Here is a 27,901-nt window from a genome sequence, read left to right on the forward strand (position 1 = left end):
CGACGCCTACTTAACAATGTACAATGTGGATTTCGTAGGCGCCGCTCTGCTGTTGACCATCAGGTTACCTTGTCGACCTTCATTATGAATAACGTCTTGTGGATGCTCCAGACCGTGGCTGTGTTCTTTGATTTGGAGAAGGCTTACTACACCTGTTGGAGGGCAGCCATTCTCCGCACCATGCATACATGGGGCCTTCGCGCTCGCCTCCCTCTTTTTTATTCGTGCCTTTTTTAATGGATCGACAGTTCAGGGTACGTGTGGGTTCTGTCCTGTCCGACGCCTTTCGCCAGGCGAATGGGGTGCCTCAGGGCTCAGTTTTGAGCGTCGCTCTCTTCGCCATAGTGATCAATCCAATAATGGATTGCCTCCCAGCTGATGTATCAGGCTCCCTTTTCGTGGACGATTTTACCATCTATGGCAGCACGCAGCGTACACATTTCAGGAGCGCTGTCTAGACGGTCTGTATTAACTTCTGGTGCTACAAAGTGTTTCTCCCACCGACCTTACGTCTCGGTCCCGTTGCTCTCCCATTCGTGGAGACAACAAAATTTTTAGGTCTTACATTTGACAGGAAACTTAGCTGGTCTCCACATGTGTCATATTTGGCTGCCCGTTGTACCCGTTCTCTAAATGTCCTCTGTGTTCTCAGCGGTATGTCGTGGGGAGCGGATCGAACTGTCCTACCTTGCATAGATCTGTCGGTTGTCCGCTCAAAGCTGGATTATGAGAGCTTTGTATACTCCTCTGCACGGCCGTCCATCTTACGCCGCCTCAACTCTATACAACATCGGGGGTTACAACTTGCGATCGGAGCATTCTATACTAGTCCCGTTGAGTCTTCATGCTGAAGCCGGTGAATTGCCACTGACCTACCGGCGCGATATAGTGCTTTGTCAGTATGCCTGTCGGCTATTGTCAATGCCCGACAACCCGTCTTATCGTTCCTTTTTTGACAACTGTCTCGACCGTCAATATGGGCTGTACGTATCTGCCCTGCTACCCCCTGGAGTTCGCTTTCGTCGCCTCCTTCAGCACCTTGATTTTTCACTCCCTGCAACCTTTCAAGTGGGCGAGAGCCAAACACCACCTTGGTTCCAGGCTCAGGTTCGCGTTCACCTTGACCTCAGCTCGCTCCCAAAGGAGGTTACCCCAGCTTCGGTATACCGCTCCAGGTTTGTCGAACTTCGTTCGAAGTTCATTAATACGATCTTCATTTATACACATGGCTCTAAGACCAATGATGGTGTTGGGTGTTCTTTTATTGTCGGGGCACACAATTTCAAATACCTGCTCCATGGCCATTGTTCGGTCTTCACAGTTGAGCTATTTGCCCTCTACAAGGCTGTTCTTTACATCCGCCGCCACCGACATTCTGCTTATGTCATATGCTCTGATTCCCTGAGCGCCATCCAGAGCCTCAGTGATCCGTATCCAGTTCACCCTTTCGTGCACCGGATCCAACACTCTCTTCAGCAGCTGGCAGACGACGGTTCTCCGGTTACCTTTATGTGGGTTCCTGGCCATGTTGGTATCCCTGGGAACGAAACTGCAGATGCCGCAGCCAAAGCTGTGGTACTCCAGCCTCGAACAGCTTCTTGTTGTGTGCCTTCATCCAATTTTAGCAGGGTCATTTGTCAGTGCATTTTATCGCTGTGGCATGCCGATTGGGCTACACTTACTGCAAACAAGCTTCGGGCCTTGAAACCTCTCCCCACGGCTCGGATGACCTCTTCACGCCCTTCTCGGTGGGTGGAGGTTGTTTTGGCCCAGTTTCGAATTGGACACTGTCGGTTCAGCCATCGCCAACTGCTGACAGCTGCGCTGGTGCCGTTCTGCCCATGTGGGCAATTGCTGATGGTACGCCACATTTTAACGTCCTGTCCGAATTTTCATACACTGCGCATTGATCTTGGCCTGCCATGTACTCTGGATGCCATTTTAGTGGATGACCCAGGAGCAGCTGCTCGTGTTCTTCGTTTTATCCACTTGACAAACCTGTCTAAGGACATTTGATTATGTTGTTTTCTTTTAATCCCTTGTCTGTTAATGTGCCTTTTATAGTGTTGTCCTTTTTAGTTGCTGTTTCAACCTTGTGCCTCGCAGTGCATTCATAACTTAGTCTGGGCGCTAATGACCATTGTAGTTGTGCACCCTAAAACCACAAAAAGGAAAGAAAAATCCATCGCAGGTTCTAGTTCCACAGGGGTAGGGGGTGGGCGGTGGGGCTCAAATAGTTATTGCTTCTTCATTAACACCATGGATTTTAATTGTGACACGAATATCGGTGGCCCTAGAATAGACCATCACCTTTTCTCCTTTCATTTAAGCTGAAAGCTGTATTTCCTGTTGGAGGAGGTAGGTAGCCATGCTGTTTAGACACTTTAAAACCATATCACATACATCCCAGCTCTCTTTACAGTGGGGTAATGCAAGACAGTGTCCATAAAAAGGAGAAAGAACTTGACAATATCTGATGGCAACATTTTTCAAGGGAATGCCTGAAATCAACAGTAGGGGAAGTTGAAGTGTGTGCTGTATATCAATTGATCTGAGACATGCTAATTGGATTGTTACAGCAAGGTGTTAAGTCATTGTAACACCATTTTGGTTAAATATAACATACTGACTACTGTAACATTTATGCTGCAGCCATTGGATGTCACACAAAGGGCTCATCTGAATAATTATACTATTAGGGCTGTCACACAAAGGGCTCATCTGAATAATTATACTATTAGGGCTGTATGCAAAGCATTTGTCAGCACCCCCCCCCCCCCCCCCTCCCCCCCATCCTCCTGCCCCCACTGTGTCTTCCCACATATGAATGGAATAGAACAAAATATTGTCTGCTTTGCACTAGACAGTACATGCTGTTGTAACTGGGTGTTCACAGGCACAGGTGGGCAGAGATGGGAAAACGTGATGCATGCAGTTAGCTGCCAGGTCATAGCCTAAATCAACACTTCAATTTTATTTATGTTTACACTAATGAATCTAAGCAGATGGACATAATTGATTTTGCAGTTGTGTTCCCTAAATGTGAGTGTGTCCTCAGGATAAGGCTCCCAGAGTTACCTGTTACACATAGTTCTTTTCTTTCCTGAGTGCACTGAAATGAGACAACATTGTTGGAAAAAATTAATCATCTGCTCCAGTTCCCAAAAAGCCCTTTTTGTCTTTAGACTCGTTTACCCAGTAGACAGACTGATCAAAAGTATCAAAGCCTCCCATCTGCAGTTGCATAGGTAGAAGGATATAATTTTCTGTTAAAAATAGGAATCTTGTGAAATGAAGTTGCTGTGCCTCTCTGACCTTCTCCTTCCCCAGACTCCCTGTGAGCAGTCACCATGTACCCTGTGACAAGGAGTAGGTTTGAGGCTTCAGTGCCTCGAAGGGAGGAGCAATAAATTGCTTTCAGTGAAATCTAAAGTGCAGCAGATGATTGCTGCCTGCGATAACAATGAGGGAAAGTAGCCCAGAATGGCTCAGTCACCTATAAACTGCTGTCGTGCTTACTTTTTATCTGTGTTCCATGACTTTTTTATGCTTGCTTTTGGTCAGTATTGCATTTTTAAATTGTGTATGTTGCCTTTGTTAGGTTTTGCAACTTGTTTTAATCGATTCTCAGTATCACTTCCAGAGTATCAAATGCTATACAGTTAGTACTAAACAAAAGGAGATACATAGGAACTGGAGATCTGGATTAATAAGGGACAGAAAAGCAAAATGAGTTCCCAGATGGCACATAAATGAACTTTATTAACATGGCATATAAAGAACAAGGTTAAACATAATGTAGATTCTGATTGATACAACTGGAAGGGATTCTCCTGTATGTATCTGGCAAAACAGTCTGTTGTGACCTGTGTCGTGATGCAGGTAATGACAGTAACTGCTATCCATGGATTCACATAGAATAATACCATCTTCTGGGAACACAGAATCCTGGAAAGCCCAGCATCAGAGTAGGCAAGGCTCTGGGGTGATGGCTGGTGGATCAGTGTGGATGCTGTTTTGGATTTTCCACAGATGGCTGCTGAGATGCCTAGTCCAGGGAAGGCCAGCGTCAGAAGAGGTAAAGGTTCCAAGGTGACAGCTGATGAATCAGAGCACCAATTGAGGGGTGGATGCAAACTAGTGGCTTGATTGCGGTGTCACTGTCACTGGTGTGCGTGGCTTGTGGCAAGGTTGGTGGCTGCTGGTGGATGGCTTTCCACAGGCATGCTTGGATTTGTTGGCTGTGGTGTTGACAAACCCGTAGTGCACTTGCATTGCTCAGAGTGTACTGTCAATGTTAGAGGAATGCTTAGAGCAAGACTGCCCGCTGGTTGCAGGTTTTGTGCTGAAGGCAGAAATAGCGTGTGTGTTTGCCAAACACACCACATCTCCTTAATCCCATAGAGTAATTTCACTGAAGCTTGGTGTACATAACACTTACAGTCTGGAGCCCCCAGGGGCTCAGCATTCATTTGCTGGGTACGGGCTTGGCGACCCCGGGGTTCCTGAGCTGGGGACTGGTAAGCGCCACCTGTCCCCCGTCACCGTAAGCTCTGAGTACACTTCAGCGACCACCGTGCGGCGCGGCGGTGGAATGTTGTGTGTCTCAGGGAATGGGGATCTTGGCTTGGCCGCCCGGATCGCGAGGATGGAACAAACCTCTATAAAAAAACCCTCAATCTTCCGGTGTGCTCCGCGCCTATGAGATGCATGGCTGTTGAGGTGGAACAGTCGCAAGCGGGCAACCTCTGGGGCACCTGCCACACCCCAGTTGTATACGGCTTACTCAGGCACGCGGGGCTCTGTCTGAGCGGACCTTTAGTTCCCTAGCTGCTCGTGGGACCGCAATGGACCCTTCGACTTCTACATTTCCCCCTACCAGTGGATTGGGTGGGCCGCTGGTAGGCAAACACACCCCTTCGAAAAAGCGACTTCGTGCTTCGAGTCCTCCAGCTCCTGGTGTTGCTAGAGATTTATCAGACTGTTGTAACAGAGCACATGCTGATAATCAGAATGTGTTTTTGATTATTAAACGAAAGGAGGGTAGCTTTGAGAGGGTTTCTCCCTTTTACATCCACAAGGGTCTTGAAGGAATTGCAGGTACACTGAAATCTGTTAAGCGACTGCGCAATGGTACTCTCTTAGTTGAGACTTCTAGTTCCCGTCAAGTCGCTTCTCTTCGGAAAGCACCCTGTCTCGGAGAGTACGCTATCGAGACCGAGCTCCACTCCACACTCAACTATAGTAAGGGTGTTGTGACATGTAGGGACTTGGCGGATATCTCCACAGACGAGTTGAAATCTGAGTGGGCTGCCGAAGGTATTGTTGATGTGCAGAATATTATGAGGCGAGTCGATGGGGACCTAGTAAAATCCGACTCGTTTATTCTCACGTTCAGTTGCCCGCAACTTCCAGAGCATGTTAAAGCGGGGTTCCTACGTTTGCCAGTACGGCCATATTTCCCCAACCCAATGCGCTGCTTTAAATGTCAGCGCTTTGGGCATACTACATTGGGGTGCAATGGGATAGCCACTTGCGGTAAATGTGGTCAGCCTGCCCATGAAGGAGCTGATTGTTCGTCGCCTGTGAAGTGCGTGAATTGCTCTGGGAGTCACCCTGTCTGGAGCCGGGTCTGCCCCATCTATCTCGACGAACGGAAGATACAGGAGATTAAAACATCTAAGCGCATACCCTATGGTGAGGCCAAGAAGCTCTTTAAGGCCATGCAACCTCCTGTGTTTACTACATCTTTCGCTTCCGTTCTGAAAAAACCGGTACAAATGGCCACTGTTGCTACGCAAACGGAGGTTGCTAGTGTTAGCACTAATACCTGCGTTTGCCAGTGCACTTGTGCTGCTGCGGTTGTTTTGCAACCTGCAGCTCTCCCCGCAACGTCGGACAAGGCCGTGGTTGCTGACATTGGGATACTTCCTGCCTCTTCCCCTATGGCGCCTTCTGCCCAGGCGAGTAAAGCTCCAACTGCTGACAAGGCTCTGCATTCTAAGCCCCCTAAGACAAAGACGCCGAAGGTGAAGATTTTGCCACCTGCGGAGACTGATCAGGGTCGGTCCGATGACGAGGCCATCGTACTGTCTGACATCTCCCATGGGTCGTCATCGGAGCTGATGGACATTGATGTCGACCGGGGGCGCTCTTCTCGCCCCAGGAATAAATCTCCGGCCAGTACGGGCTCTCCTCCAAAACACAGAGGCAGGGTGAAAGTTCAGCCACCCTGATCACTGGCTCCCATCTTACAGTGGAACCTGAATGGGTTCAGGACGCATGTGGCCGAACTACAACTCCTTGTACGTGAGTTCCCTTTGTGCTTATGTCTCCAAGAGACACATTTTCGGGCCACTGATGCTCCTTCTTTACGGGGCTATACCGTCTATCGGAAAGATGATCTGACGGGGGAAAGGGCAAAGGGTGGTGTTGCGGTTTTTGTCCGTGACATGCACCCCTCATCTGAGCTCCCTCTCGTTACAGACTTGCAAGCAGTTGCAGTTGACCTTCTTGTGGGTCAGAGGCTCACAGTCTGTTCACTTTACTTACCTCCTCAGGATGCGATAGACTCTGAGGCTCTCTCAGACCTTATTGGCCAACTTCCCTGCCCCTTTCTTCTTCTGGGAGACTTCAATGCTTATAATGTCTTATGGGGCTCGTCGACTACTTGCCCCAGGGGTCGCATTCTGGAACGCCTCATGGTGTCTGAAGAACTGTGCATCCTCAACTCTGGTGCCCCCACTCATTTCTGTACTGCTTCTGGGTCGTCGTCAGCTATTGACCTTTCCTTTTGCTCTCCAGCACTAGCGGATTCTGCTCTATGGGAGGTTGATGCTGACCTCCATTCTAGTGACCACTTCCCCCTTTGGATTCGCCTCCTGGATGAGGCTATGGCATTTCCGGTACCGCCCCGGTGGCACCTCTGCAGGGCTGACTGGACACTTTTCAGCCACCTGGCCGTTTTGGAACACCGTGACAGCGTCCACGAATGGGTAGACCATGTTACAGCTGTGATCTCCCATGCTGCTGAATTGTCAATCCCACGGTCATCCGGTCATCCCAAGAGGCGTCCTGTCCCTTGGTGGACCCCTGAGTGCCGCTCAGCCATCCGAGCCCGCCGTGCCGCTCTGCGCCGCTTCAAGTGCCGTCCCACGGCTGACAATCTTGCAACCTTTCGGGTGGCAAGGGCTAAAGCGCGACGCGTGATTAAAGAGAGCAAACGACGGTCATGGCAATCGTTCTTGAACTCCATCTCCCGCTCCACTAGTTCTACGAAAGTATGGGAAGCCATCAGGAGGATTTCCGGGAAACTCGGCCAGCTACCCGTCACGGCCTTGCTGCATCGGGGAAGTCTCCTCACGGCGCCGAGAGACATTGCCCAGACACTGGCAATGCATTTTGCGGAATCTACCGCCACTATTAACTGTGATCCAGATTTCTGCCGCTACCGCACTGCCATCGAGAGGGGTCACTTGGACTTCCGGTCTCCTAATTCTGAACCCTACAACTGCCCCTTCACAATGTGGGAACTGGATTCGGCGCTGTCTGTGGCTCATGATACTGCGCCTGGTCATGATCAAATCCGGTATAGCATGCTGCGGCACTTGTTACTGCCTTCCAAGAAAGTTCTCCTGAATTGTTTTAATATGATATGGTTATCCGGCACGTACCCTGACTCGTGGAGGGAAGCGATTTTGATACCCCTCCTCAAACCGGGGAAGGACCGAACGCATCCCAGTAGTTATCGAAGTATCGCCTTGACGAGCTGTGTCGAGGAGACGTTGGAACGCATGGTCAATCGTCGCCTGGTTTGGCTGCTCGAGACCAGGCAGCTCCTTAGCCCCTCTCAGTGTGGCTTTCGGAGATGGCGTTCCACTATAGACAACTTGACCCTGCTTGAGGCGGCCATCCAGCAGGCCTTCCTGCGTAACCAGCATTGTCTAGGTGTATTCTTTGACATTCATAAGGCGTATGACACTACTTGGCGCCGCCATATCCTCAATCAACTCCATGAGTGGGGCTTTCGTGGCCGTCTCCCCATCTTCATTCGGTCCTTTCTTTCCCACCGCCTCTTTCGATATAGGGTTGGTAATGTGCTATCTGATTTGTATGTGCAGGAGAATGGTGTTCCTCAGGGAAGCGTTTTAAGTGTCACCCTCTTTGCCGTCGCCATTAACAGTATTACGTCCACTATCCGGAGTCCTGCCCAATGCTCCTTGTTTGTGGACGATTTTGCTGTTTTCTGTTCTTCCTCCAGTCTTGTCACTGCTGGTCGACAGTTGCAGCTTACGATATGGCGATTAGAGGCATGGACTGCGAAGACGGGTTTTACCTTTTCTGCAGACAAATGTATGTGTGTTCATTGTAATCGTTCTCGACGTGCTTTTACCTCCCCTGAATTGCGTCTGAGGGACACCATTCTTCCTTTTAGCGACACTGTGCGGTTCCTGGGCCTCACTTTTGATTCAAAGTTGTCGTGGTTGCCTCACCTTAAAGACCTCAAGGTGCGGGCCCTGAAGGCACTGAATATTTTGAAGTGTCTGAGCCATCGGTCCTGGGGAGCAGATCGGGCGCGTCTGCTGCAGTTTTATAGGGCTTTCGTCCGATCGCGACTTGACTATGGTTGCACCGTGTATGGGTCAGCAAGGCCTTCGTATCTGAAGATTCTTGACGCAGTACACCATGAGGGTATCAGGCTGGCCACTGGTGCCTTCCGTACTAGTCCCATCCCCAGCCTGTGTGCTGAGGCAGGGGAACCGCCGCTCGCCATCTGGCGGAAACTCCTCATGGTGCGACGGGTGTGTCAATTCCTTGCCTGTCCTACCTCCCCTGCGTACCCTACCGTTGCCCGACCGCCTATGGAACGTCTCTTTTCCAGTCGGCACAGGGCAACGAGACCGTTTGGGATTCGTGCCAAGCATTTGCTTGAGTCCCTTGGTGTGGAGCGTGTGGCCCCCCAACGACAAGGTTTTACTCGCCTGCCTCTCTGGTTGCTCCAGAGGCCCAGCGTCGTTTTAGACTTGTCGGAGTACCGGAGGAGCTGCACTCCTGCGTTTGTTTTTACCGCCTTATTTTACGATATTTTAAACCAGCATCCCGACCATGTACCAGTATTTACGGATGGCTCTAAACAGGGGGACTCTGTTGGTTGTGCTGTTGTTTTCCCTGATCGACTCGTCAAGTTACGGCTTCCTGCGGCGTTTACCATCTTTGATGCCGAATTGTTTGCGATCATGTGGGCATTGGAGCAGATGAGATGTGTCCCCAGTCGTAAGTTCCTCATCTGTTCTGACTCCCTGAGTTCCCTTCAGACCGTGCAACACTTGTACCCAGCGGATACGGTCGTCCAGAACATCCATGATGCCCTACTCCACCTGCAGCGGCAGGGGAAGGAGGTTTCCTTCTGCTGGGTGCCGGGGCACGTGGGAATTACGGGAAACGAGCTGGCGGATGTGGCTGCCAAAGATGCATGTTCCCTCCCTGACGTTGTTGAATGTGCCGTCCCCCTCCATGCTGTTACCTCCCTCCTGCGTTTTCGCGTTATGCGTCAGTGGGAAGAGGAGTGGCTGGCAGTCGGTGAAAATAAGCTGCGTCTGGTGAAGGCCACCACGCGGCCATGGCGTACTTCCTCCCAGTCATGCAGGCGGGATGAGGTTCTCCTCACTCGCCTCCGCATCGGGCACAGTCCCTTCACACATGGTTTTCTACTCCGGCGGGAGGATCCCCCACTCTGCAGTGCTTGTGGCGTCCAGATTACTGTCCGCCACATTTTACTTGATTGTCTTTTATTCTCTGACCAGAGGGCGGTGGTTTCTTTGCCACCGGATTTGCCCTCTATTTTGCAAGACGACGCATCGTCTGTGGTGAAGGTTTTACGGTTTTGTGTCCTGTCCAATTTGTTGCCACGGATTTTAGGGAGAGGGTTTTAATGTGCAGCTGGATGACTGGCTCACCCAGATTTTAGGTAAGAGGTCCGCCAGTCACGAATACCTCCTTGTTTCCCTTTGGTTTCTGTCCTCCCTTCCTTGTGTTTCCTTTCCTTTTTTCGTGCACTCCTTCTCTTGTTTTGCCTCTGTACGTGAGGATTTGGAACTGCGTCTTTTCGCTGTTCCCCTTGTTCGCTGTTCGTCTTAGTCCCTTCACTGCATGTGTTCCTGTTTTTATACGTTTGGGCGCTGATGACCTCGCTGTTTAGCGCCCGTAAACCTCAAACACACACACACACACACACACACACACACACACACACACACACACTTACAGTCTGGAAAGAAGCAATGTAGAGGTAAGAGGGTGTGAGGTACACTAGAATCTCGCTAATCCGGCTCTCAGTAGTCTGGCCTCTCAGTAATCCGGCACACATCCAAAAACACATGCACAATGAATTATCATGCACAACAATGCTTAGTTAAACAATGCTTCATATACTGTATTTGAAATTGTAGCTTTCTTTACAGTTTGGAATCGTGTCTTCCAAAAAGGAAATGCGTTACGCTAACCTAGAGTAGAAACTTGAAATTTTAGATAAGTTAAATCGGGGTTCTTCGCAGAAAGCCATTGCTGCTGAGTTCAGTGTTGGGCGAGCAACTATTTATGACATCAAAAGGAAAGATGATGTTATTAGACAGTACTCAACACACACAAATGGCTACTGAGTTGGGAAAACGGAAGGTTATGTTAGAATGAAGAACTGGATGTAGCTGTTAATAGATCGTTCATACAACAACACAATAAAGGATTTCCTGTCAATGGTGTGATTATAAAGGAGAAAGCAGTTGCATTTAACAAAAAACTTAGCAGTAGTAACTCGTTTGCAGTGAACGAAGGTTGGCTATAAAACTGGAAAAACGACACAGTATTAGGTAGCTGACAGTCACCAGGGCAAGTCGCATAGCTAACGATAAGGATGCTGATGAGTTCGTAAGCAATATACAGAAGATAATAGAGGAAGAAGATTTAACTGCTGATGCCTTGTATAATGCTGATGAAGCAGGACTCTTACAAGATGCTTCCTTCAAAAACAGCAGCTGCTAAGAATGAGAAGGAAGCTCTTGGTTACAAGCAACAGAAACAGTGCATAACATTAATGGCATATCGTAATGCAAATGGGAGTCATAAACTACCACTTACGGTTATTGGAAAGTACCAACACCCATGTTGTTTTCAACACACTGACATAAATACTCTACAGTGCAGTATTGCACTCAGAAAAAAGTGTGGATGGACAGACAAATATTCTATCAGTGGTTCCATGAAACGTTTGAACCAGCAGCGAGAAAACAGCTTAAGAAGAAAAAGCTTCCATTGAAAGCTATCCTTATAACTGACAATGCTCCCAGTCATCCTTCAGACATTTCTCTAAAGTAAACATCATTATCGACATTCACTTCTCGTCTCCTTGTGGAACGAAAATGAAAATGACTCTATCGAGACTATGCTAAAGGCGTGGAAAGAAATTAACATACGTGATGTTGTTTCCCAAGCAGCTGAAGCAGGGGATAAAGGGAAGAGTGCTACCATAATGAAGAGCTAGAGGAAATTGTAGTCATCCACTGATGCCAAGTTGGATCCAGTAGTGACTGACAGCGACAAGCCAGTCAATTCAGAATTATCAATTACTTTTTACACTGATATGTTCCACAACCTTCCAGGAGGAGAAGAAATTGATGATGAAGTTGTTACTAAGTGGCTGAATGAGGAAAACTGTAATACTGACCAAACTTTAACAGGCGAAGAAATAATCAAAAGGGTGCAAGAAAGTAATGATGAAAGTGATGAAGAATAGGACACAGGAGGAGAGCAAGAAGATTTCTCTCACTGCTGGTGCTGAAGCTGCCAAGGTCTTCCTGGAGTACATTATGCAACAACCAGATACATGCAGTACCAATCTAATGCTTGTAAAGCGGTTGCGTGATAAAGCATGCCACCATCACACATCATCATTGCGACAGTTAAAAATTAGGGACATGTTTCATAGTGAGTGATAAGATGTATAATTACATACAGTATGTTGTACACTCAAGGACTAAGTTTTCTTTGAAAATTAATGTATTTATGGATTTAATAAAGTATAACCTCTGTTTTAAAACTGTATCCTTCGGTTTAATAAAGCACAGTACACTATATCCCCTATGTTTTCAAAATAAATAAATAAAAAACAAAATAAATGAACAAAATAAATTTCAGACAATCAATAATCTGGCGCCCAGATGTGCCAGGAATGGCTGGATTAGCGAGAGTCTAGTGTACTAGAGTGATAGGTTATTGAGGACACCAGTGGAAGAGCAACAGGGTGTGATCATCTTTCAGTGATGTGCTTTTTTGTGGTAAGCCTTTAAGATGATAGCAACTGGTCACGGTGCATGCCATCCATAAAAATTATCACACGATGCAAATACATAGGTATTTTCAAATTTTGATATCCTAATCCCATTTTGCTGATATGTTCGTATCGTGTAATCATTTTTATGGATGGCATGTGCTGGCCAGTTTCTATAATCTGAAGATACATAACTCAGGTGAAAAGTGTGATTGAAATTTGTAAATAATAGCCATTGCAGTCAAGACTCTGTTTTTTCGCTTTTCCCTGATTATTTTGATGAAACCATTTCAACAGAATTTGCTATATACATGACTCATTTGTGTTTGAGAATAAGAGATTATACTGCAAGGGTGAATATCACAGATAAATTTAACATGCTCTCTGGTATCATATTGTGTAAAATAGCAGAGATTCAGACTTGTGTGCAATATGTGTATGGAGACGAAGCTGTGGTTAAAAAACTAGTTGTTAAATACAAATTCCACTACTTCCTTAAACACTCAATGTGCTGAATTTGAGACAAGAAACCAAAATGGATCTCAAGAAACTGGAATGCTTCAGATAAACTTAACAGAAAACTTTTTCCCTATTATGCAAGACAAAATACAGAGAGCTCAAGTAACATTTTCTTATACCATTATCAGTGACAATGTAATGCATGTAAAGGTTTCTGTTGCTGAATTTTTGTGTAAAAGTGCAGCTAATCTAAAGCTAGAGCATTCATGCCTCAACAAATCGACAATTTGTTCACATGACTATACTTTCAAGCCGGCCGGAGTGGCCGAGCGGTTCTAGGCGCTACAGTCTGGAACCGCGAGATCGCAACGGTCGCAGGTTCGAATCCTGCCTCGGGCATGGATGTGTGTGATGTCCTTAGGTTAGTTAGGTTTAAGTAGTTCTAAGTTCTAGGGGACTGATGACCTGAGAAGTTAAGTCCCATAGGGCTCAGAGCCATTTGAACCATTTTGTACTTTCAAATTTAAAAACGAGTACGCCTTATGCTATGTGTGTTCCCTGTAGAAAATATTCAAAGTGACTGTGGGCCACATTTCATGATAAAGATCTATTACAAACTTTGGGTGGCACAATAGAGAAAGGTGTGGAACTAGGTGAAACTCTGAAAATGGCATGTTGGCTGTGCCAAAGATTTTTAAGAACATGTGAAAACTCAGATTCAAACAATAACCATGTTTGTACAGATGACCCTAAATAAGACTTGGATTAATGTCAAACCCATTGGAACAACGCCAAACTCTGAAATGACCAAATTTTTGATTATAACTGAGGATCCAACCATTCAAAGACTGGTGCGTATTTAGAGGTGTATACTGATTCTTTTGAGGAGTCAAACGCTGCAGATACATACTGGCGCAACATGAATGTTGATTTGATAAGCCGTAGATTGTCACTATAGAAATTTTAAGTGGGAAATGCTTAAAACAAAAATCTTACAGCATCTGCAAAAGTGGCACTGAAAATGGATAAATGAAAGTGATATATTTCTTAAACATTAAAACTGTGTGCTGGCCTGGGTATATAATGTAGGACCTTTGTGTTTTGGGTAAAGGTTTGAGGTTTGAATCCCACTCCAGCACACAGTTTTAATGTGCTAGGGAGTTTTAAATCAGTGCACATTCTGCTGCAGAGTGGAAATTCAGTCTGGAAGCTAAGGCATTGTTTTTTAAACCCATTTCACAACACAAGAATATATTCACACCAGATGAAAGTGGCAGAATTTCTAGAATCTGTAAAATTGTGTATGGTTCAAGGTACTTTCTGTATCCCACATGGAACTTTTAATTTCTGGTTTAAATGAAATTAAAAAAAAATTATTTCACGAGTTATCTTTAATCCTCCACAATCATCTGTCTGAATGCATTATTTATCATTTAGAAGAAGAGATGTTAGTCTACTGAATAATTAACTTCATGGACTGTTCCGTTCAGCACTTGGAATGGCTAATGTAGTGCTAGTGTAGACTTGTACATCTACAGTAGGTCTTTGTTTTACTGTTTTCTTCCTCCTCCTCCTCCTCCTCCTCCTCTTCTTGTTATTATTATAGAACGAAAAATTACAAAACATACAAATATTTATTATTGTATAGTATTATAATTACTTGCATATTCAGTCTTCACAAATGTGAATGCAAAATTTACTTAAGGCTGAAAATAATGTTGACAAAATAATAAATTACAGTGGAATGCAGCTGTGTTGTAATCACAGTTATGTCCACAGTTGTTTTATTTATTTGTGAATTTTACTGGTGGTTAATAAAAGTTTCTATTTCCAGATCAAGTGCCCAAGAGTGTTCTAAATAATATTTCTGCCAAGATAAAGTCACGTTTGAATGTAGAAATGAATCCACAATACAAGGATAATTTGGTGTCTAATGTTTGGGAGTCATCTTTAACTATTAACTGGCCAGACTTGATACAGTAGGTAGTAGTTTTACTCATCATGTTATTATTAAAATAAAATAACTTTGTGATTGACAGACTGCAGTCGCAGGGATCAGTGTTAATGGCGTGCAGCCAGCCGTGATGGACTAGGCTCTGTTTATACCCGTGTGCTCCTCAATAAAGATTTATCGCTTGGCAGTTGTAGCATATTATTTGACTCGCTGAAATGTCAATCACAGAGTTATTTTATTCTAATTATTACTGGCAAAATATTTTGAAATTAATGTGCATTACAATAATTTTAAGTTTTTATTACTGCTAAGTGTATTTTAGTGGCAAAACTATTCATGTGGAAATTTACATTCCTTTTTTACTAGCTTTTGGGGCTTCCAATGTTGCTACAAAAAGTAAAATAATTTTGAAAAATTGCCATCTTGCCTGTTGCCTTTCTCCAAATCAGTCAAAGTGGTTTTGAACAGTGCTGTCTGTACTAGTAGATAGCAAAGAATGGACCATGAAAATAAGTGAGCTTGTGTGAACAGTCAATACATTATCATCACTGCTGCCATTTCTAAATTCATTGCTGCACAGTGTTACAGACAAACACTGCAACCTGCCCTAAAATGTGGTACTTCGGTTCAATAGAATGAGTATTTTTGTCAGACGTTATGATAGAACTGATTTCAGTCACATTGTAATGGTACAGACTGCTGCATTCTCATTGTCAGGACCAACTGTGCTGAAGTTTGTTGCATATGTACAGAACATTTGTTATCTTGGAAAAAATCAGATTTTCTGACAGTAATCCACACTGCATTTGAAAGATATTTTGATCATGTTACTCACAATTGCAAAGATTTCAGTTTGATTACATCACGGTCAGACAGATTCCGAAATCAGATACTGGATCACAAGGCATACCCAGGAGCAGTATAGACTTTGATCACAATGCAGTATTGATGAAGAGTAGGCTGAAGTTTGAGATTAGTCAGGAAGCATAAATACATAAAGAAGTGGGAGGCAGAAGTACTAAGAAATGATGAGATACGCTTGAAGTTCTCTAGATACAGCTATAAGGAATTACCCAGTAGGCGGTACAGTTAAAGAAGAATGGATGTCTCTAAAAAGGGCAGTCACAGAAGTTTGAAAGAAAAACGTAGGTACAAAGAAGGTAACTGTGAAGGAACCATGGGTAATAGAAGAAATAGTTCAGTTGATCGATGAAAGAAGGAAGTACAAAAATGTTCCAGGAAATTCAGGAATACAGAAATGTCTCTGAGGAATGAAATAAATAGGAAGTGCAGGGAAGCTAAGACGAAATGGCTGCAGGAAAAATGTGAAGAAATTGAAAAGGAAATGATTGTAGGAAGGACTGACTCAGCATATAGGAAAGTCAAAATAACCTTTGGTGAAATTAAAAGCAAGGGTGGTTACGTTAAAAGTGCAATGGGAATTCCACTGTTAAGAGCAGAAGAGAGAGAGGGTAGGTGGAAAGAGTATATTGAAGGTCTCTATGAGGGGATTTGTCTGATGTGATAGAAGAAGAAACAAGAGTTGATTTACAAGAGATAGGGCATCCAGCATCTGAATAAGAATTTAAGAGAGCTTTGGAGGACTCAAGATCAAATAAGGCAGAAGGGATAGATAACATTCCATCAGAATTTCTAAAATTATTGGAAGAAGTGGCAACAAATAGACTGTTCACATTGGTGTGTAGAATGTATAAGTCTGGTGACATTCCATCGGACTTTCTGAAAAATGTAATCCACTTAATTCCAAAGATTGCAAGAGCTGACAGCTCATGCATCAAAGTTGCTGACAAGAGTAATACACAGAAGAATGGAAAAGAAAATTTAGGATGTGTTTGGTGACAATCAGTTTGGCCCTAGGAAAGGTAAACGCACCGGAGAGGCAATACTGACATTGTGGTTGATAATGGAAGAAAGAACTAAAGAAAAATCAAGACACCTTCATAGGGTCTGTTGACCTGGAAAAGCATTTGCCAGTGTAAAATGGTGCAAGATGTTCGTAATTCTGAGAAAAATTTGGGTAAGCTGTAGGGAGAGATTGGTACTGTACAGTGTGTGAAGAGCCAAGAGGGAATAATAAGAGTGGACAATCAAGAACTAAGCGCCTGGATTAAAAAGGATGTAAGACAGGGATGTAGTCTTTCTCCCCTTCTGTTCAATCTCTACATCGAAGAAGCAATGTTGGAAATAAAAGAAAGGTTCAGGAGTGGGATTAAAATTCAAGGTGAAAAGATATCAATGATATGATTCACTGATGACATTTTTATCCTAAGTGGAAGTGAAGAAGAATTACAGGATGTGCTGAACAGAATGAACAGTCTAATGAGTACAGAATATGGATTGAGAGTAAATCAAACATGGACAAAAGTAATGAGAAGGAGCAGAAAAGAGACAGTGAGAAACTTAACATCGCCATGAATAGTCATGAAGCAGGTGAAGTTAAGGAAGGAATTCTGCTACCTATGCAGCAAAATAACCAATGCCAGATGGAGCTAGGAGGACATCAAAAGCAAAATAGCACTGGCAAAAAAGGCATTTCTGGCCACGAGAAATCTACTAGTACCAAATGTAGGCCTTAATTTAAGGAAGAAATTTCTGAAAATGTATGTTTATAGCACAACATTGGAAGATGGTGAAATATGGACTGTGGGAAAACGGGAACAGAAGAGAATCGAAGCATTTGAGATGTGGTGCTACAGACGAATGTTGAAAATTAGGTGGACTGATAATGTAAGGAATGGGGAAGTTCTGCGCAGAATCGGAGAGGAAAGGAATATGTGGAAAACGCTAACAATGAGAAGGGACAGGATGGTAGGACATCTGTTAAGACATCAGGGAATGACTTCCATGGTACTAGAGGTAGCAATAGAGGGCAAAAACTGTAGAGTAAGATGGAGATTGGGATACGTCCAGCAAATAATTGAGAATGTAGGTAGCAAGCATTACTCTGAGATGAAGATGTTGGCACTGGAGACGAATTCATGGTGGGCTGCGTCAAACTAGTCAGAAGACTGACTGAAAAAAAAGAAAAAAAAAACACTCGCAATTTTCATGATGTTCTGCCTGAGGATGAAGCCAATAGGGAACAGGTACAGTGGTCATGCCTGTGTCATTGGTCTTCTCCACTCCAGGTGTTCCATCCAAGGTAAGCGCTGGGCAGTAGCAGCAGCCATAGTGTTTTCAGGTCATAGCTGTTAATACTGCTGTGTGTTTGCTTTCTGGCTATTATGTTACTAGTTTCATCATCTGACATTCCGTTCCACCTCCCAAGTTGTAGTGGTCATTCATCATTTAAGCTTTCCTGTGGACTACGTTGTTCTATTACTGTAGCCAGCTGCATTAAGTGCTCTGTCTCAGGTCGGCGCCCACTAGGGGTGGCTCTCAGACTATTTTCTGGCCACTGGTGTTCAAATTATTAATCACTATCAAAATGACTGTTCTCAGGATCTTGATTTGCTGTCTGAAGTACCACCATCCTGTGTCGATTGTTCTGGGTTATTTGCTCTGTTACCATTTCCAGAACTGTTTTCCTCAGAGTTTGGATAATGTCAGCAGTCCTGGTGGTACGACCGGAATGACATACCACATTGGCATGTGGTGAGTGCTTGGTTTCTGTAGACCTAGATTATCCTTTACATTCCCTAACAGAGCTAGGAGAAAGAAATCTGGCGTTCTACAATCGGAGCGTGGAATGTCAGATCCCTTAATCGGGCAGGTAGGTTAGAAAATTTAAAAAGGGAAATGGATAGGTTAAAGCCAGATATAGTGGAAATTAGTGAAGTTCGGTGGCAGGAGGAACAAGACGTTTGGTCAGGTGAGTACAGGGTTATAAATACACAATCAAATAGGGGTAATGCAGGAGTAGGTTTAATAATGAATAGGAAAATAGGAATGCAGGTAAGCTACTACAAACAGCATAGTGAACACATTATTGTGACCAAGATAGATACGAAGCCCACGCCTACTACAGTAGTACAAGTTTCTATGCCAACTAGCTCTGCAGATGATGAAGAAATTGAAGAAATGTATGATGAAATAAAAGAAATTATTCAGATAGTGAAGGGTGACGAAAATTTAATAGTCATGGGTGACTGGAATTTGGTAGTAGGAAAAGGGAGAGAAGGAAACGTAGTAGGTGAATATGGATTGCGGCTAAGAAATGAAAGAGGAAGCCGCCTGGTAGAATTTTGCACAGAGCACAACTTAATCATAGCTGACACTTCGTTCAACAATCATAAAAGAAGGCTGTATACATGGAAGAAGCCTGGAGACACAGACAGGTTTCAGATAGATTATCTAATGGTAAGACAGAGATTTAGGAACCAGGTTTTAAATTGTAAGACATTTCCAGGGGCAGATGTGGACTCTGACCACAATCTATTGGTTAAGAACTGTAGATTAAATCTGAAGAAACTGCAAAAAGGTGGGAATTTAAGGAGATGGGACCTGGATAAACTGAAAGAACCAGAGGTTGTACAGAGTTTCAGGGAGAGCATAAGGGAACAATTGACAGAAACGGGGGAAAGAAATACAGTAGAAGATGAATGGGTAGCTTTGAGGGATGTAGTAGTGAAGGCAGCAGAGGATCAAGTAGGTAAAAAGACGAGGGCTAGTAGAGATCCTTGGGTAACAGAAGATATATTGAATTTAACTGATGAAAGGAGGAAATATAAAAATGCAGTAAATGAAGCAGGTAAAAAGGAATACAAACGTCTCAAAAATGAGATCGACAGGAAGTGCAAAATGGCTAAGCAGGGATGGCTAGAGGACAAATGTAAGGATGTAGAGGCTTATCTCACTAGGGGTAAGATAGATACTGCCTACAGGAAGATTAGAGACCTTTGGGGAAAAGAGAACCACTTGCGTGAACATAAAGAGCTCAGATGGAATCCCAGTTCTAAGCAAAGAAGGGAAAGCAGAAAGGTGGAAGGAGTATATAGAGGGTCTATACAAGGGCGATGTACTTGAGGACAATATTATGGAAGTGGAAGAGGATGTAGATGAACATGAAACGGGAGATACGATAATGCGTGAAGAGTTTGACAGAGCACTGAAAGACCTGAGTCGAAACAAGGCCCCCGGAGTAGACAACATTCCATTGGAACTACTGACAGCCTTGGGAGAGCCAGTCCTGACAAAACTCTACCATCTGGTGAGCAAGATGTATGACACAGGCGAAATACCCTCAGACTTCAAGAAGAATATAATAATTCCAATCCCAAAGAAAGCAGGTGTTGACAGATGTGAAAATTACCGAACTATCAGTTTAATAAGTCATGGCTGCAAAATACTAATGCAAATTCTTTACAGACAAATGGAATAACTAGTAGAAACCGACCTCCGGGAAGATCAGTTTGGATTCCGTAGAAATATTGGAACACGTGAGGCAATACTGACCCTACGACTTACCTTAGAAGCTAGATTAAGGAAAGGCAAACCTACGTTTCTAGCATTTGTAGACTTAGAAAAAGCTTTTGGCAATGTTGGCTGGAATACTCTGTTTCAAATTCTGAAGGTGGCAGGGGTAAAATACAGGGAGCGAAAGGCTATTTACAATTTGTACAGAAACCAGATGGCAGTTACAAGAATCGATGGGCATGAAAGGTAAGCAGTGGTTGGGAAGGGAGTGGGACAGGGTTGTAGCCTGTCCCCGATGTTATTCAATCTGTATATTGAGCAAGCCCTGAAGAAAACAAAAGAAAAATTCGGAGTAGGAATTAAAATCCATGGAGAAGAAATAAAAGCTTTGAGGTTCGCTGATGACAATGTAATGTTGTCAGGCGGCGAAGGGCTTGGAAGAGCAGTTGAACGGAATGGATAGTGTCTTGAAAGGAGGATATAAGATGAACATCAACAAAAGCAAAACGAGGATTATGGAATGTAGTCGAGTTAACTTGGGTGATGTTGAGGGTATTAGATTAGGGAATGAGACACTTAAAGTAGTAAAGCAGTTTTGCTATTGGGGGAGCAAAATAACTGATGATGGTCAAAGTAGAGGATATAAAATGTAGACTGGCAATGGGAAGGAAAGCGTTTCTGAAGAAGAGAAATTTGTTAACATCGAGTATTGATTTAAGTGTCAGGAAGTCTTTCTGAAAGTATTTGTATGGAGTGTAGCCATGTATGGAAGTGAAACATGGATGATTAATAGTTTGGACAAGAAGAGAATAGAAGCTTTTGAAATGTGGTGTTACAGAAGAATGCTGAAGCTGGATGGGTAAATCGACTGACTAATGAGGAGGTACTGAATAGAATGGGTGAGATGAGGAATTTGTGGCACAGTGTGTCTATAAGAAGGGATCGGTTGGTAGGACATGTTGTGAGGCATCAAGGGATCACCAATTTAGTATTGGAGGGCAGCGTGGAAGGTAAAAATCATAGAGGGAGACCAAGAGATGAATACACGAAGTAGATTCAGAAGGATGTAGGTTGCAGTAGGTACTGGGAGATGAAGAAGCTTGCACAGGATAGAGTAGCATGGAGAGCTGCATCAAACCAGTCTCAGGACTGAAGACCACAACAACAACAACAACGCCTTAATTTTTGTGGGCAGAAAATGCTCCTGGCGTTATATTTCAGAAAAATTCTACTGGTTTTTGGCAGTTATTGGTCTAGCACCTGACAAAAAACCACCTTCTGTGCTTCTTCTTGTACTTCTGCTGACTCCTACAGTGGAGAAACTGCGCACAGTGTCTTCTGAATATTCCTGGAAGAATATCCGTGTCTATGGAGCACGGACAGCAGGTGTTTGATCTGCATTGTCAAGTTGTCTGAAAGTGAGAGAGTTCATGCCTGCTGACCAGAGTCCTGAGTACACTGTTCTGCACTGGATGGTGACAGTTACTGCCTTGTAAGTACAGTTCATTGTGAGTTGATTTTCAGTAAATTCTATGATCAAAAGTGCCGTCTGTCACCCTCTGGATACAAACATCTAAGAATGGGAGTTATCCATCCTTCTCCATTTCCAATGTGAATTTCATGTTAGGGTGGAGTGAGTTCATGTCCCAGGAAAACAAGGAGCTTTTCCCTGCTGTGGAGCCAAATAACAAAAGTGTCATTCATGTATCTGTTGAAGCATTTCAGTTGATTTGGGGCCAATACAATGCCTCATCTTCAAAACTCTCCATAAAGACGTTTGTCACCACTGATGAGAGTAGGCTGACCATTGCCACCCTTTCTGTTTTCTCATAGAATTCACCCCATATAGGAAGTGTGTTGAAGTTAAAATGTGGCTGAACAAGTCCAGGAGTGCCCCATTCAACTTTTCTCCAATTAATTCTAGGAATTCATTCAGTGGCACTTTGGTGAACAAGGAAACTGTTGTTGATGCTAACCACAATGTCAGAATCAGTGATGTGTGGTTGCTTCAGATGCTGTAGGAAATCTTCAGAGTTGCAAATGTAATGTGCACATTTGCCCACATGTCTTGAGAGCATCTTCTTAAAGTGCCGAGGGGTGGGGTAGGTGACTGTGCCAATGTTCTGCACTTTTGGCTTATAGGAACCCCTTCTTTGTTAACATCAGACCATCCATAAAGACCCATCGACACACAACTATCTGTCTGCGTCGATATCTGCACGAATGTCTCCTCATGCAGTAGATCACTGCAAATGTAGTCTGTTCACACAACACAACTTCCAGTCTACTGCTTGCACACTATCTGTCAGTAACTTCAAAGTTTTTAATTTATTCAGAAATCGAGGAAATTATGTTATGGTCTGTGTTCACACCACTTGTGTTGTGAAAAACGAAAAGCTAAGAAAATGCCAAAACAGAAAGACAGATAAAAATGGTTTACACAGAGGCTACTTAGCAAAGGGAGCCCTCAAACATAAATTTACTTCACAAGTTGAGGATGAACTTGATATCTGATGTAATTAGACACTTGAATGAGGGGATCAACTTCTCCACTTAAGCAGCTTATGGTGACATTCAGGTTCATGAAAATAGGAGATACTAGGATTGCCAGTGCAGTTTCAAAACAAACATTAAGTGAAATAATAAACGTGAGCTATTTATGCTGTCCTGAATGATAATTTTCTGAAGGCAAATAAATTACTTACAGTAGGCATACCTAAATTCTGACAAGTTACAGATCATATATTTGTAATTTTAGACATGTTTGAGACACATTGTATTTTTAGAAGTTATATATGTGGCCAATGAGCTATAGTTCTGCTTGTTTCCCAAGTTGAGATTTTTAAGCCCCTGCCAGAAGTCTAACAGCAACTTTTGCACCAGAATATGAAATACCTTTTGATCTCTTGAAAGGGATTCACCGTGCAACTAGAAAGTTTCACTTGTGTGTAGTATTGTGGTAGTGAATTCTGCAGTTCACCTCTAAATCACTGTTGTTAGGAACCACATATTATATTTGGAAGTAAAAGAAGTGTAATGATAATAACTGTCTCGAAGGCACCTTTCCAAGATCTTCCATCATCAGCTTAATACAATATTCTGACCACACTGTTCTTTAGAACAAATAGGGCCTTTTTTTCTTCTTTTTTTCCTAAGCTGTCACAACTTACATTAGATTATAACATAGGACAGTACTGAGTGAAAGTACGCTAGCAATCTTCCGGCACCATATCGAATAGCAAAGCTCTTTGCAATAAACAGTCCACAATGAATTGTTTTTAATTATGTAGTGTTTACCCATTTCCCAAAGGGTCAATGGCTCATAATTTCTCTGTTAAAGAATTATAAGCAGTTGCCTTTTTATCCTTATTGCTGACATCCTGTTTTTTAATTTTCCACAAACATGTATAACCCCTATATGTTTTGATAAATTTGGCAGTGAACTATCTAGAACAGTGACCTGTATCTGTAATTTCAATATTCACTCTGCACACACAGACTGAACAAGCAGCTGACCCATCACATTTTAGCACCAGATCTGCGGCAATCTCTTGTCCGCATGCTCCAACGTGTCTACACAAATGTGATTTGGATCCGCAGATTTGAGCGGTTTCACTCAAACGTCTAGGTTTGCACAAATCTCCTGTTAACACGGTGATCTGTCTGCACAGATGTGATGTGCAAAGACAGATTGTTGCATGTAGATAGGCCTTAAAGCCTGGATGGTACTGGACCTTTTGGCCTCAGCTGCTTTGTACCTTTTTCCGGTACGCTGGTTTCCTTCACAAAGCCGCTGGTCTGCCTGTCCACCTTGTTGGTGGGGTCCCTTTATATTGGTCTGTATGCTGGGCCATCTAGAAGTTGTTTAACTTTGCTGTCATCGTCTGCTTTCTGTAGGATGATGGTAGCATTCCTCTTATGTGCTGGTAATGCCACAATGATGTCATTTTCTTGGAGGTGTCCGAGAGCCAGCCTCTCATCACTTACTATGATAAATTTAGACAGCTTGATCTTTGTGAGAACTTTTTTTAACACCGTGCAGCCCCGTCAGCAACTGTGATAATTAAATATAAAACACGTCAGCCTCAGTTGCAAATAGAAACCAATATTTACCCAGGTTTCATCCAAAATAATTTGGCCTTCTTCAGAAGCAATTGACACTAAACTATTGCATGCCGAAGTTTGGCCATGTCAAGTACAAAACTATAGCACCGTAGTACCCAGTCATAAATCTACATTACTTAACTGAAGAGAAACAGCAGGCTCCACTGCGAGGATGAGGTCGGTAGGCCGTGAGAGCTGCGCCGGAACTAATCGCAGCGAGCAGCTATGTACTGAGCACCACTGATGATGGGCATGCGCACGTGGAAATATAGATGCTTAACAGTAGCTACCTTTATGTTAGGAATTAGATTAATATAAGAATTAAAACTGTTAATGGCATAATATGTAACCAAACTTACTTCTGAGGAGATCGAGAACCCTGTAAATGGATTCGGAGCCCGTAAGAAAGACTAGCCATTACTCTGCAAAATTATTCCTCAAATTTGAATACATTAGTATTTGACTAAAGAAAGTGGAGTTGGGCATCGTCGACTGCAAAGGAAACGTAACATCTGGGCCGGTGAAGCAAAGTCTTCAGTAGAATACTAAATGTATTCAAATTTGAAGTATAATTTTGCCTAGTAATAGCTAGTCTTTCTTACAGGCTCCGAATTCTTTTATAGGGTTCTCGTTCTACTCAGAAGCAAGTTCGGTTACATATTATGCCATTAATAGTTTTAATGCTTATATTAATCCAATTCCTAATGTAAAGGTAGCTACTGCTAAGCATCTGTATTTCCACGTGCTCATGCCCATCATCAGTGGTGCTTGGTACATAGCTGCTTGGTGCGATTAGTTCCGGCGCAGCTCTCGCAGCCTATAGACCTCGTCCGCGCAGTGGGGCCTGCTGATTATCTTCAGCTAAGTAATATAGATTAATGACTGGGTACTACGGTGCTATAGTTTTATACTTGACGTGGCCAGACTTTGGCATGCAATAGTTTAGTGTCAATTGCTTCTGAAGAAGGCCAAATTATTTTGGCTGAAACCTACGTAAAGATTGGTTTCTATTTGCAACTGAGGCTGACGTGTTAGATACTTTGTGAGAACCTCTCATGTCTCTCATCAGACTTCTTCGGCTTCACTTGGAGGTAATTTGAGAGCACCCTGCTCAACCATCTGGTATTGGACTGCACAGAAGTTTACTGCCCGCTGGAGCAAATAGACATTGATGGATGACAGAACAGTGTCACTGCAGCAGTGCACCCACCTAGTGAGTGTGCCACTGGTCTTGTCATGTGAATAAACAGGCCAATAGTGCCCCTTGCGGCCGGCATAAATACCGACAAACCTTTACTACTCAGTCAGTCATGTACTTCATCTAACAGTATTTGTTACCATCTCCACCGTACTACTGACAACTGATCGATGACTTCACTTTTGGTTTTCCTCTTTGGTCTCAATTTGGATCATGTCTTGTACTAGACCTGTTGATAGAGTCTTGTTGAAAGTTTGTTAGACTTCGTTGCTGCATAGGCTGCTATTGACTTGCTTTTGTTGTGTCTGTCAGCCTGTTGCCCGACTCCCGCATGAGTTTGAGTACCATATGCAGGCAGTTTTCCCACCTTATCATCGTTTATCTCCAATTTTTCTGACATATGCGCCAGTATCCAGCTACCCGCAGACACAGCAATTGGTGACAAGGAAAAAGGAAATTATTTCATAGCATGGAAGCGAAATTGGTTAGTCTGCTTGAGCAACTGCTACAATTATGTACCAGCAGCAGATACAGAAGGACTTGTTACAAAAGTCACTTCATCTCTTGGCAGACAAACTTAATGTGCAGGAGGCCACTGTGCCCCAGGTCCTTGCATCTCCCCCCCCCCCCCCCCCCCCCCCCCCCTCCCTGCCCTGCACTTGACACTACATTCCATCCTCCGTTGTTTCTTCCTTTCAGTGATGCTACGGAGGACTGGGATACATATTTTTATCAACTGAAGCAACATTTCACAGCATTTCAAGTCGTGGATGATTCATTGCTTTTCTCCTCTGAAAATTGGCTCTTCTGTCTGACCCTGTCACCCCCTCCTTTCAGGAGATATGTTTTCTGCTGATTATTTTTCACAGTGGTGCCATGTGGTTGCCTCCAGGGTAGAATTTCATCAATATCATAAACAACAGTGGCAGTGATACCGCTCATGGGCCACTGACTTGCAAAGACTCGGCTAAAAATGTGATTTTTCTTGTGCCAATCAAGGCTGTAAGGTTTCCTACACTGACTCCTTGATTCATGATGGGTTGGTTCAACTGGTGCCTGACCTAGAGGTTCACACACTAGTGTTGAAAATCGATAACCTGTTTTAGGATATCTTGCACATCCCTCATTTGCAGAAGTAGCTAGCAAACGACCATGTCAAGGTCACAAGTGACATCAGTTCATATGGGATCACATGTGCCACCTCAATGTCATAAACAAAGGACCACCATCCTGTTGCAGCAACGTTGTGATTTGTGTATCCAATGTCTCTCTTATTTCTGAGCCTTCAGTTGCCCCTCAGCAATGGTTACAGAGGCCACTCCCTTCATGCCCACAGTGTTTTTCTGCTCACTTCTGAGCACTTTGCAGGTCGCTGGGGGGTCCTGTACACGCTGTGGCAAGGAGGGCACCTCCACTCAGTATGTCACAGTTGCATGACAAGCCCCACGCGGCACTGTGACCAAATACACACACTGCAGACAGTATTCCTCCAAGGTGATCCCTTCATGCAGAAATGGTTTCTCATGCTTCACATGTCTCACAAAGACATTAGTTTTCAGGACTGGGCCATTGTTGAAGGGCAACTCGAGGCTCAGAAGTCAGAGACATCGGATAGACAAATCACAACGTTGCTGCAACCTGGTGGTGGTCCTATGTTTATGACATTGAGGTGGCACATGCGATGCCATATGAACTGATGTCACTCATTGATCAGTCAGTTAACTATCTTATGTCTGACTGGGTTCACCTGATTTGTCTGTGCCCTCACTCAATTTGGTGGCCTATAGAGACAGTGCAATTTCTCTTCATGGGCAGTTCTTGATTGCGGCAACTTACAAATACATTACTCGATGTTTAACCTTCTTTGTCGTCAACCGTCTGTTGGCTACCATCTTTTTTGCCATCCAATGACTTCAAGGAGTTGAGATTTTCTATCTTGGAGTCTTTCCACTGCGGTCCCTTTTCAGGAACTGGACAACTCTGCATGGCATTTTCGCCTGTCTTTCAACCAGATTTGGGGTGTATTTCAGATTATTCAGGCACACATCATCCTTCCGCCAATGCCATGTCTTGTTTTTACCACATCAGACCAATTCTGGTGGCCTTACAGGCTGCTGTGAAGCAGGAACTTTCTCATCTGCAGGCAGCTAGTGTTGTTGAACCTGTCAAATCTAGTGATGGGGCCCTGCCCCTAGTCATCATTCCAAAGCCGAATGGGTTTTTACACTTGTCTGGGGATTTCAAGACAACCATCAATGCTCAGTGACAGATGGAAACCTATCCTATTCCCCGGCAAGCTGATCTCTCACCAAATTGGCTGGAATGGGTGGTGCCAAACTATTTATTGAGGTAGACCATTTGGGGTGATATAAGTGATTCCCCTTTGGCATTTCCTCAGCCCCTGCAATATTCCAGCGATTTCTGGACTAGTTGATACGGCATATTGTGGCTTGGGTCAATTACTTGGATGATGATATTGTCACAAGAT

General features: G+C 43.9%; 1 protein-coding gene across 2 annotated transcripts in view; it reads left to right on the forward strand.

Moving 5' to 3' along the window:
- Positions 1–27,901, forward strand: part of LOC124615844 (ATP-dependent RNA helicase DHX30-like) — a 358,540-nt gene that overhangs the window by 19,583 nt on the left and 311,056 nt on the right. For both annotated transcript variants that reach the window (XM_047143997.1, XM_047143996.1), the window contains exon 2: positions 14,616–14,760. In XM_047143997.1, the coding sequence (XP_046999953.1) occupies positions 14,616–14,760 (145 nt within the window). The remainder of the gene's footprint in view (positions 1–14,615; positions 14,761–27,901) is intronic.

This window comes from Schistocerca americana, chromosome 5 (genome assembly GCF_021461395.2).
Source record: "Schistocerca americana isolate TAMUIC-IGC-003095 chromosome 5, iqSchAmer2.1, whole genome shotgun sequence".
In the NCBI taxonomy this organism is placed as follows: Eukaryota; Metazoa; Arthropoda; class Insecta; order Orthoptera; family Acrididae; genus Schistocerca; species Schistocerca americana.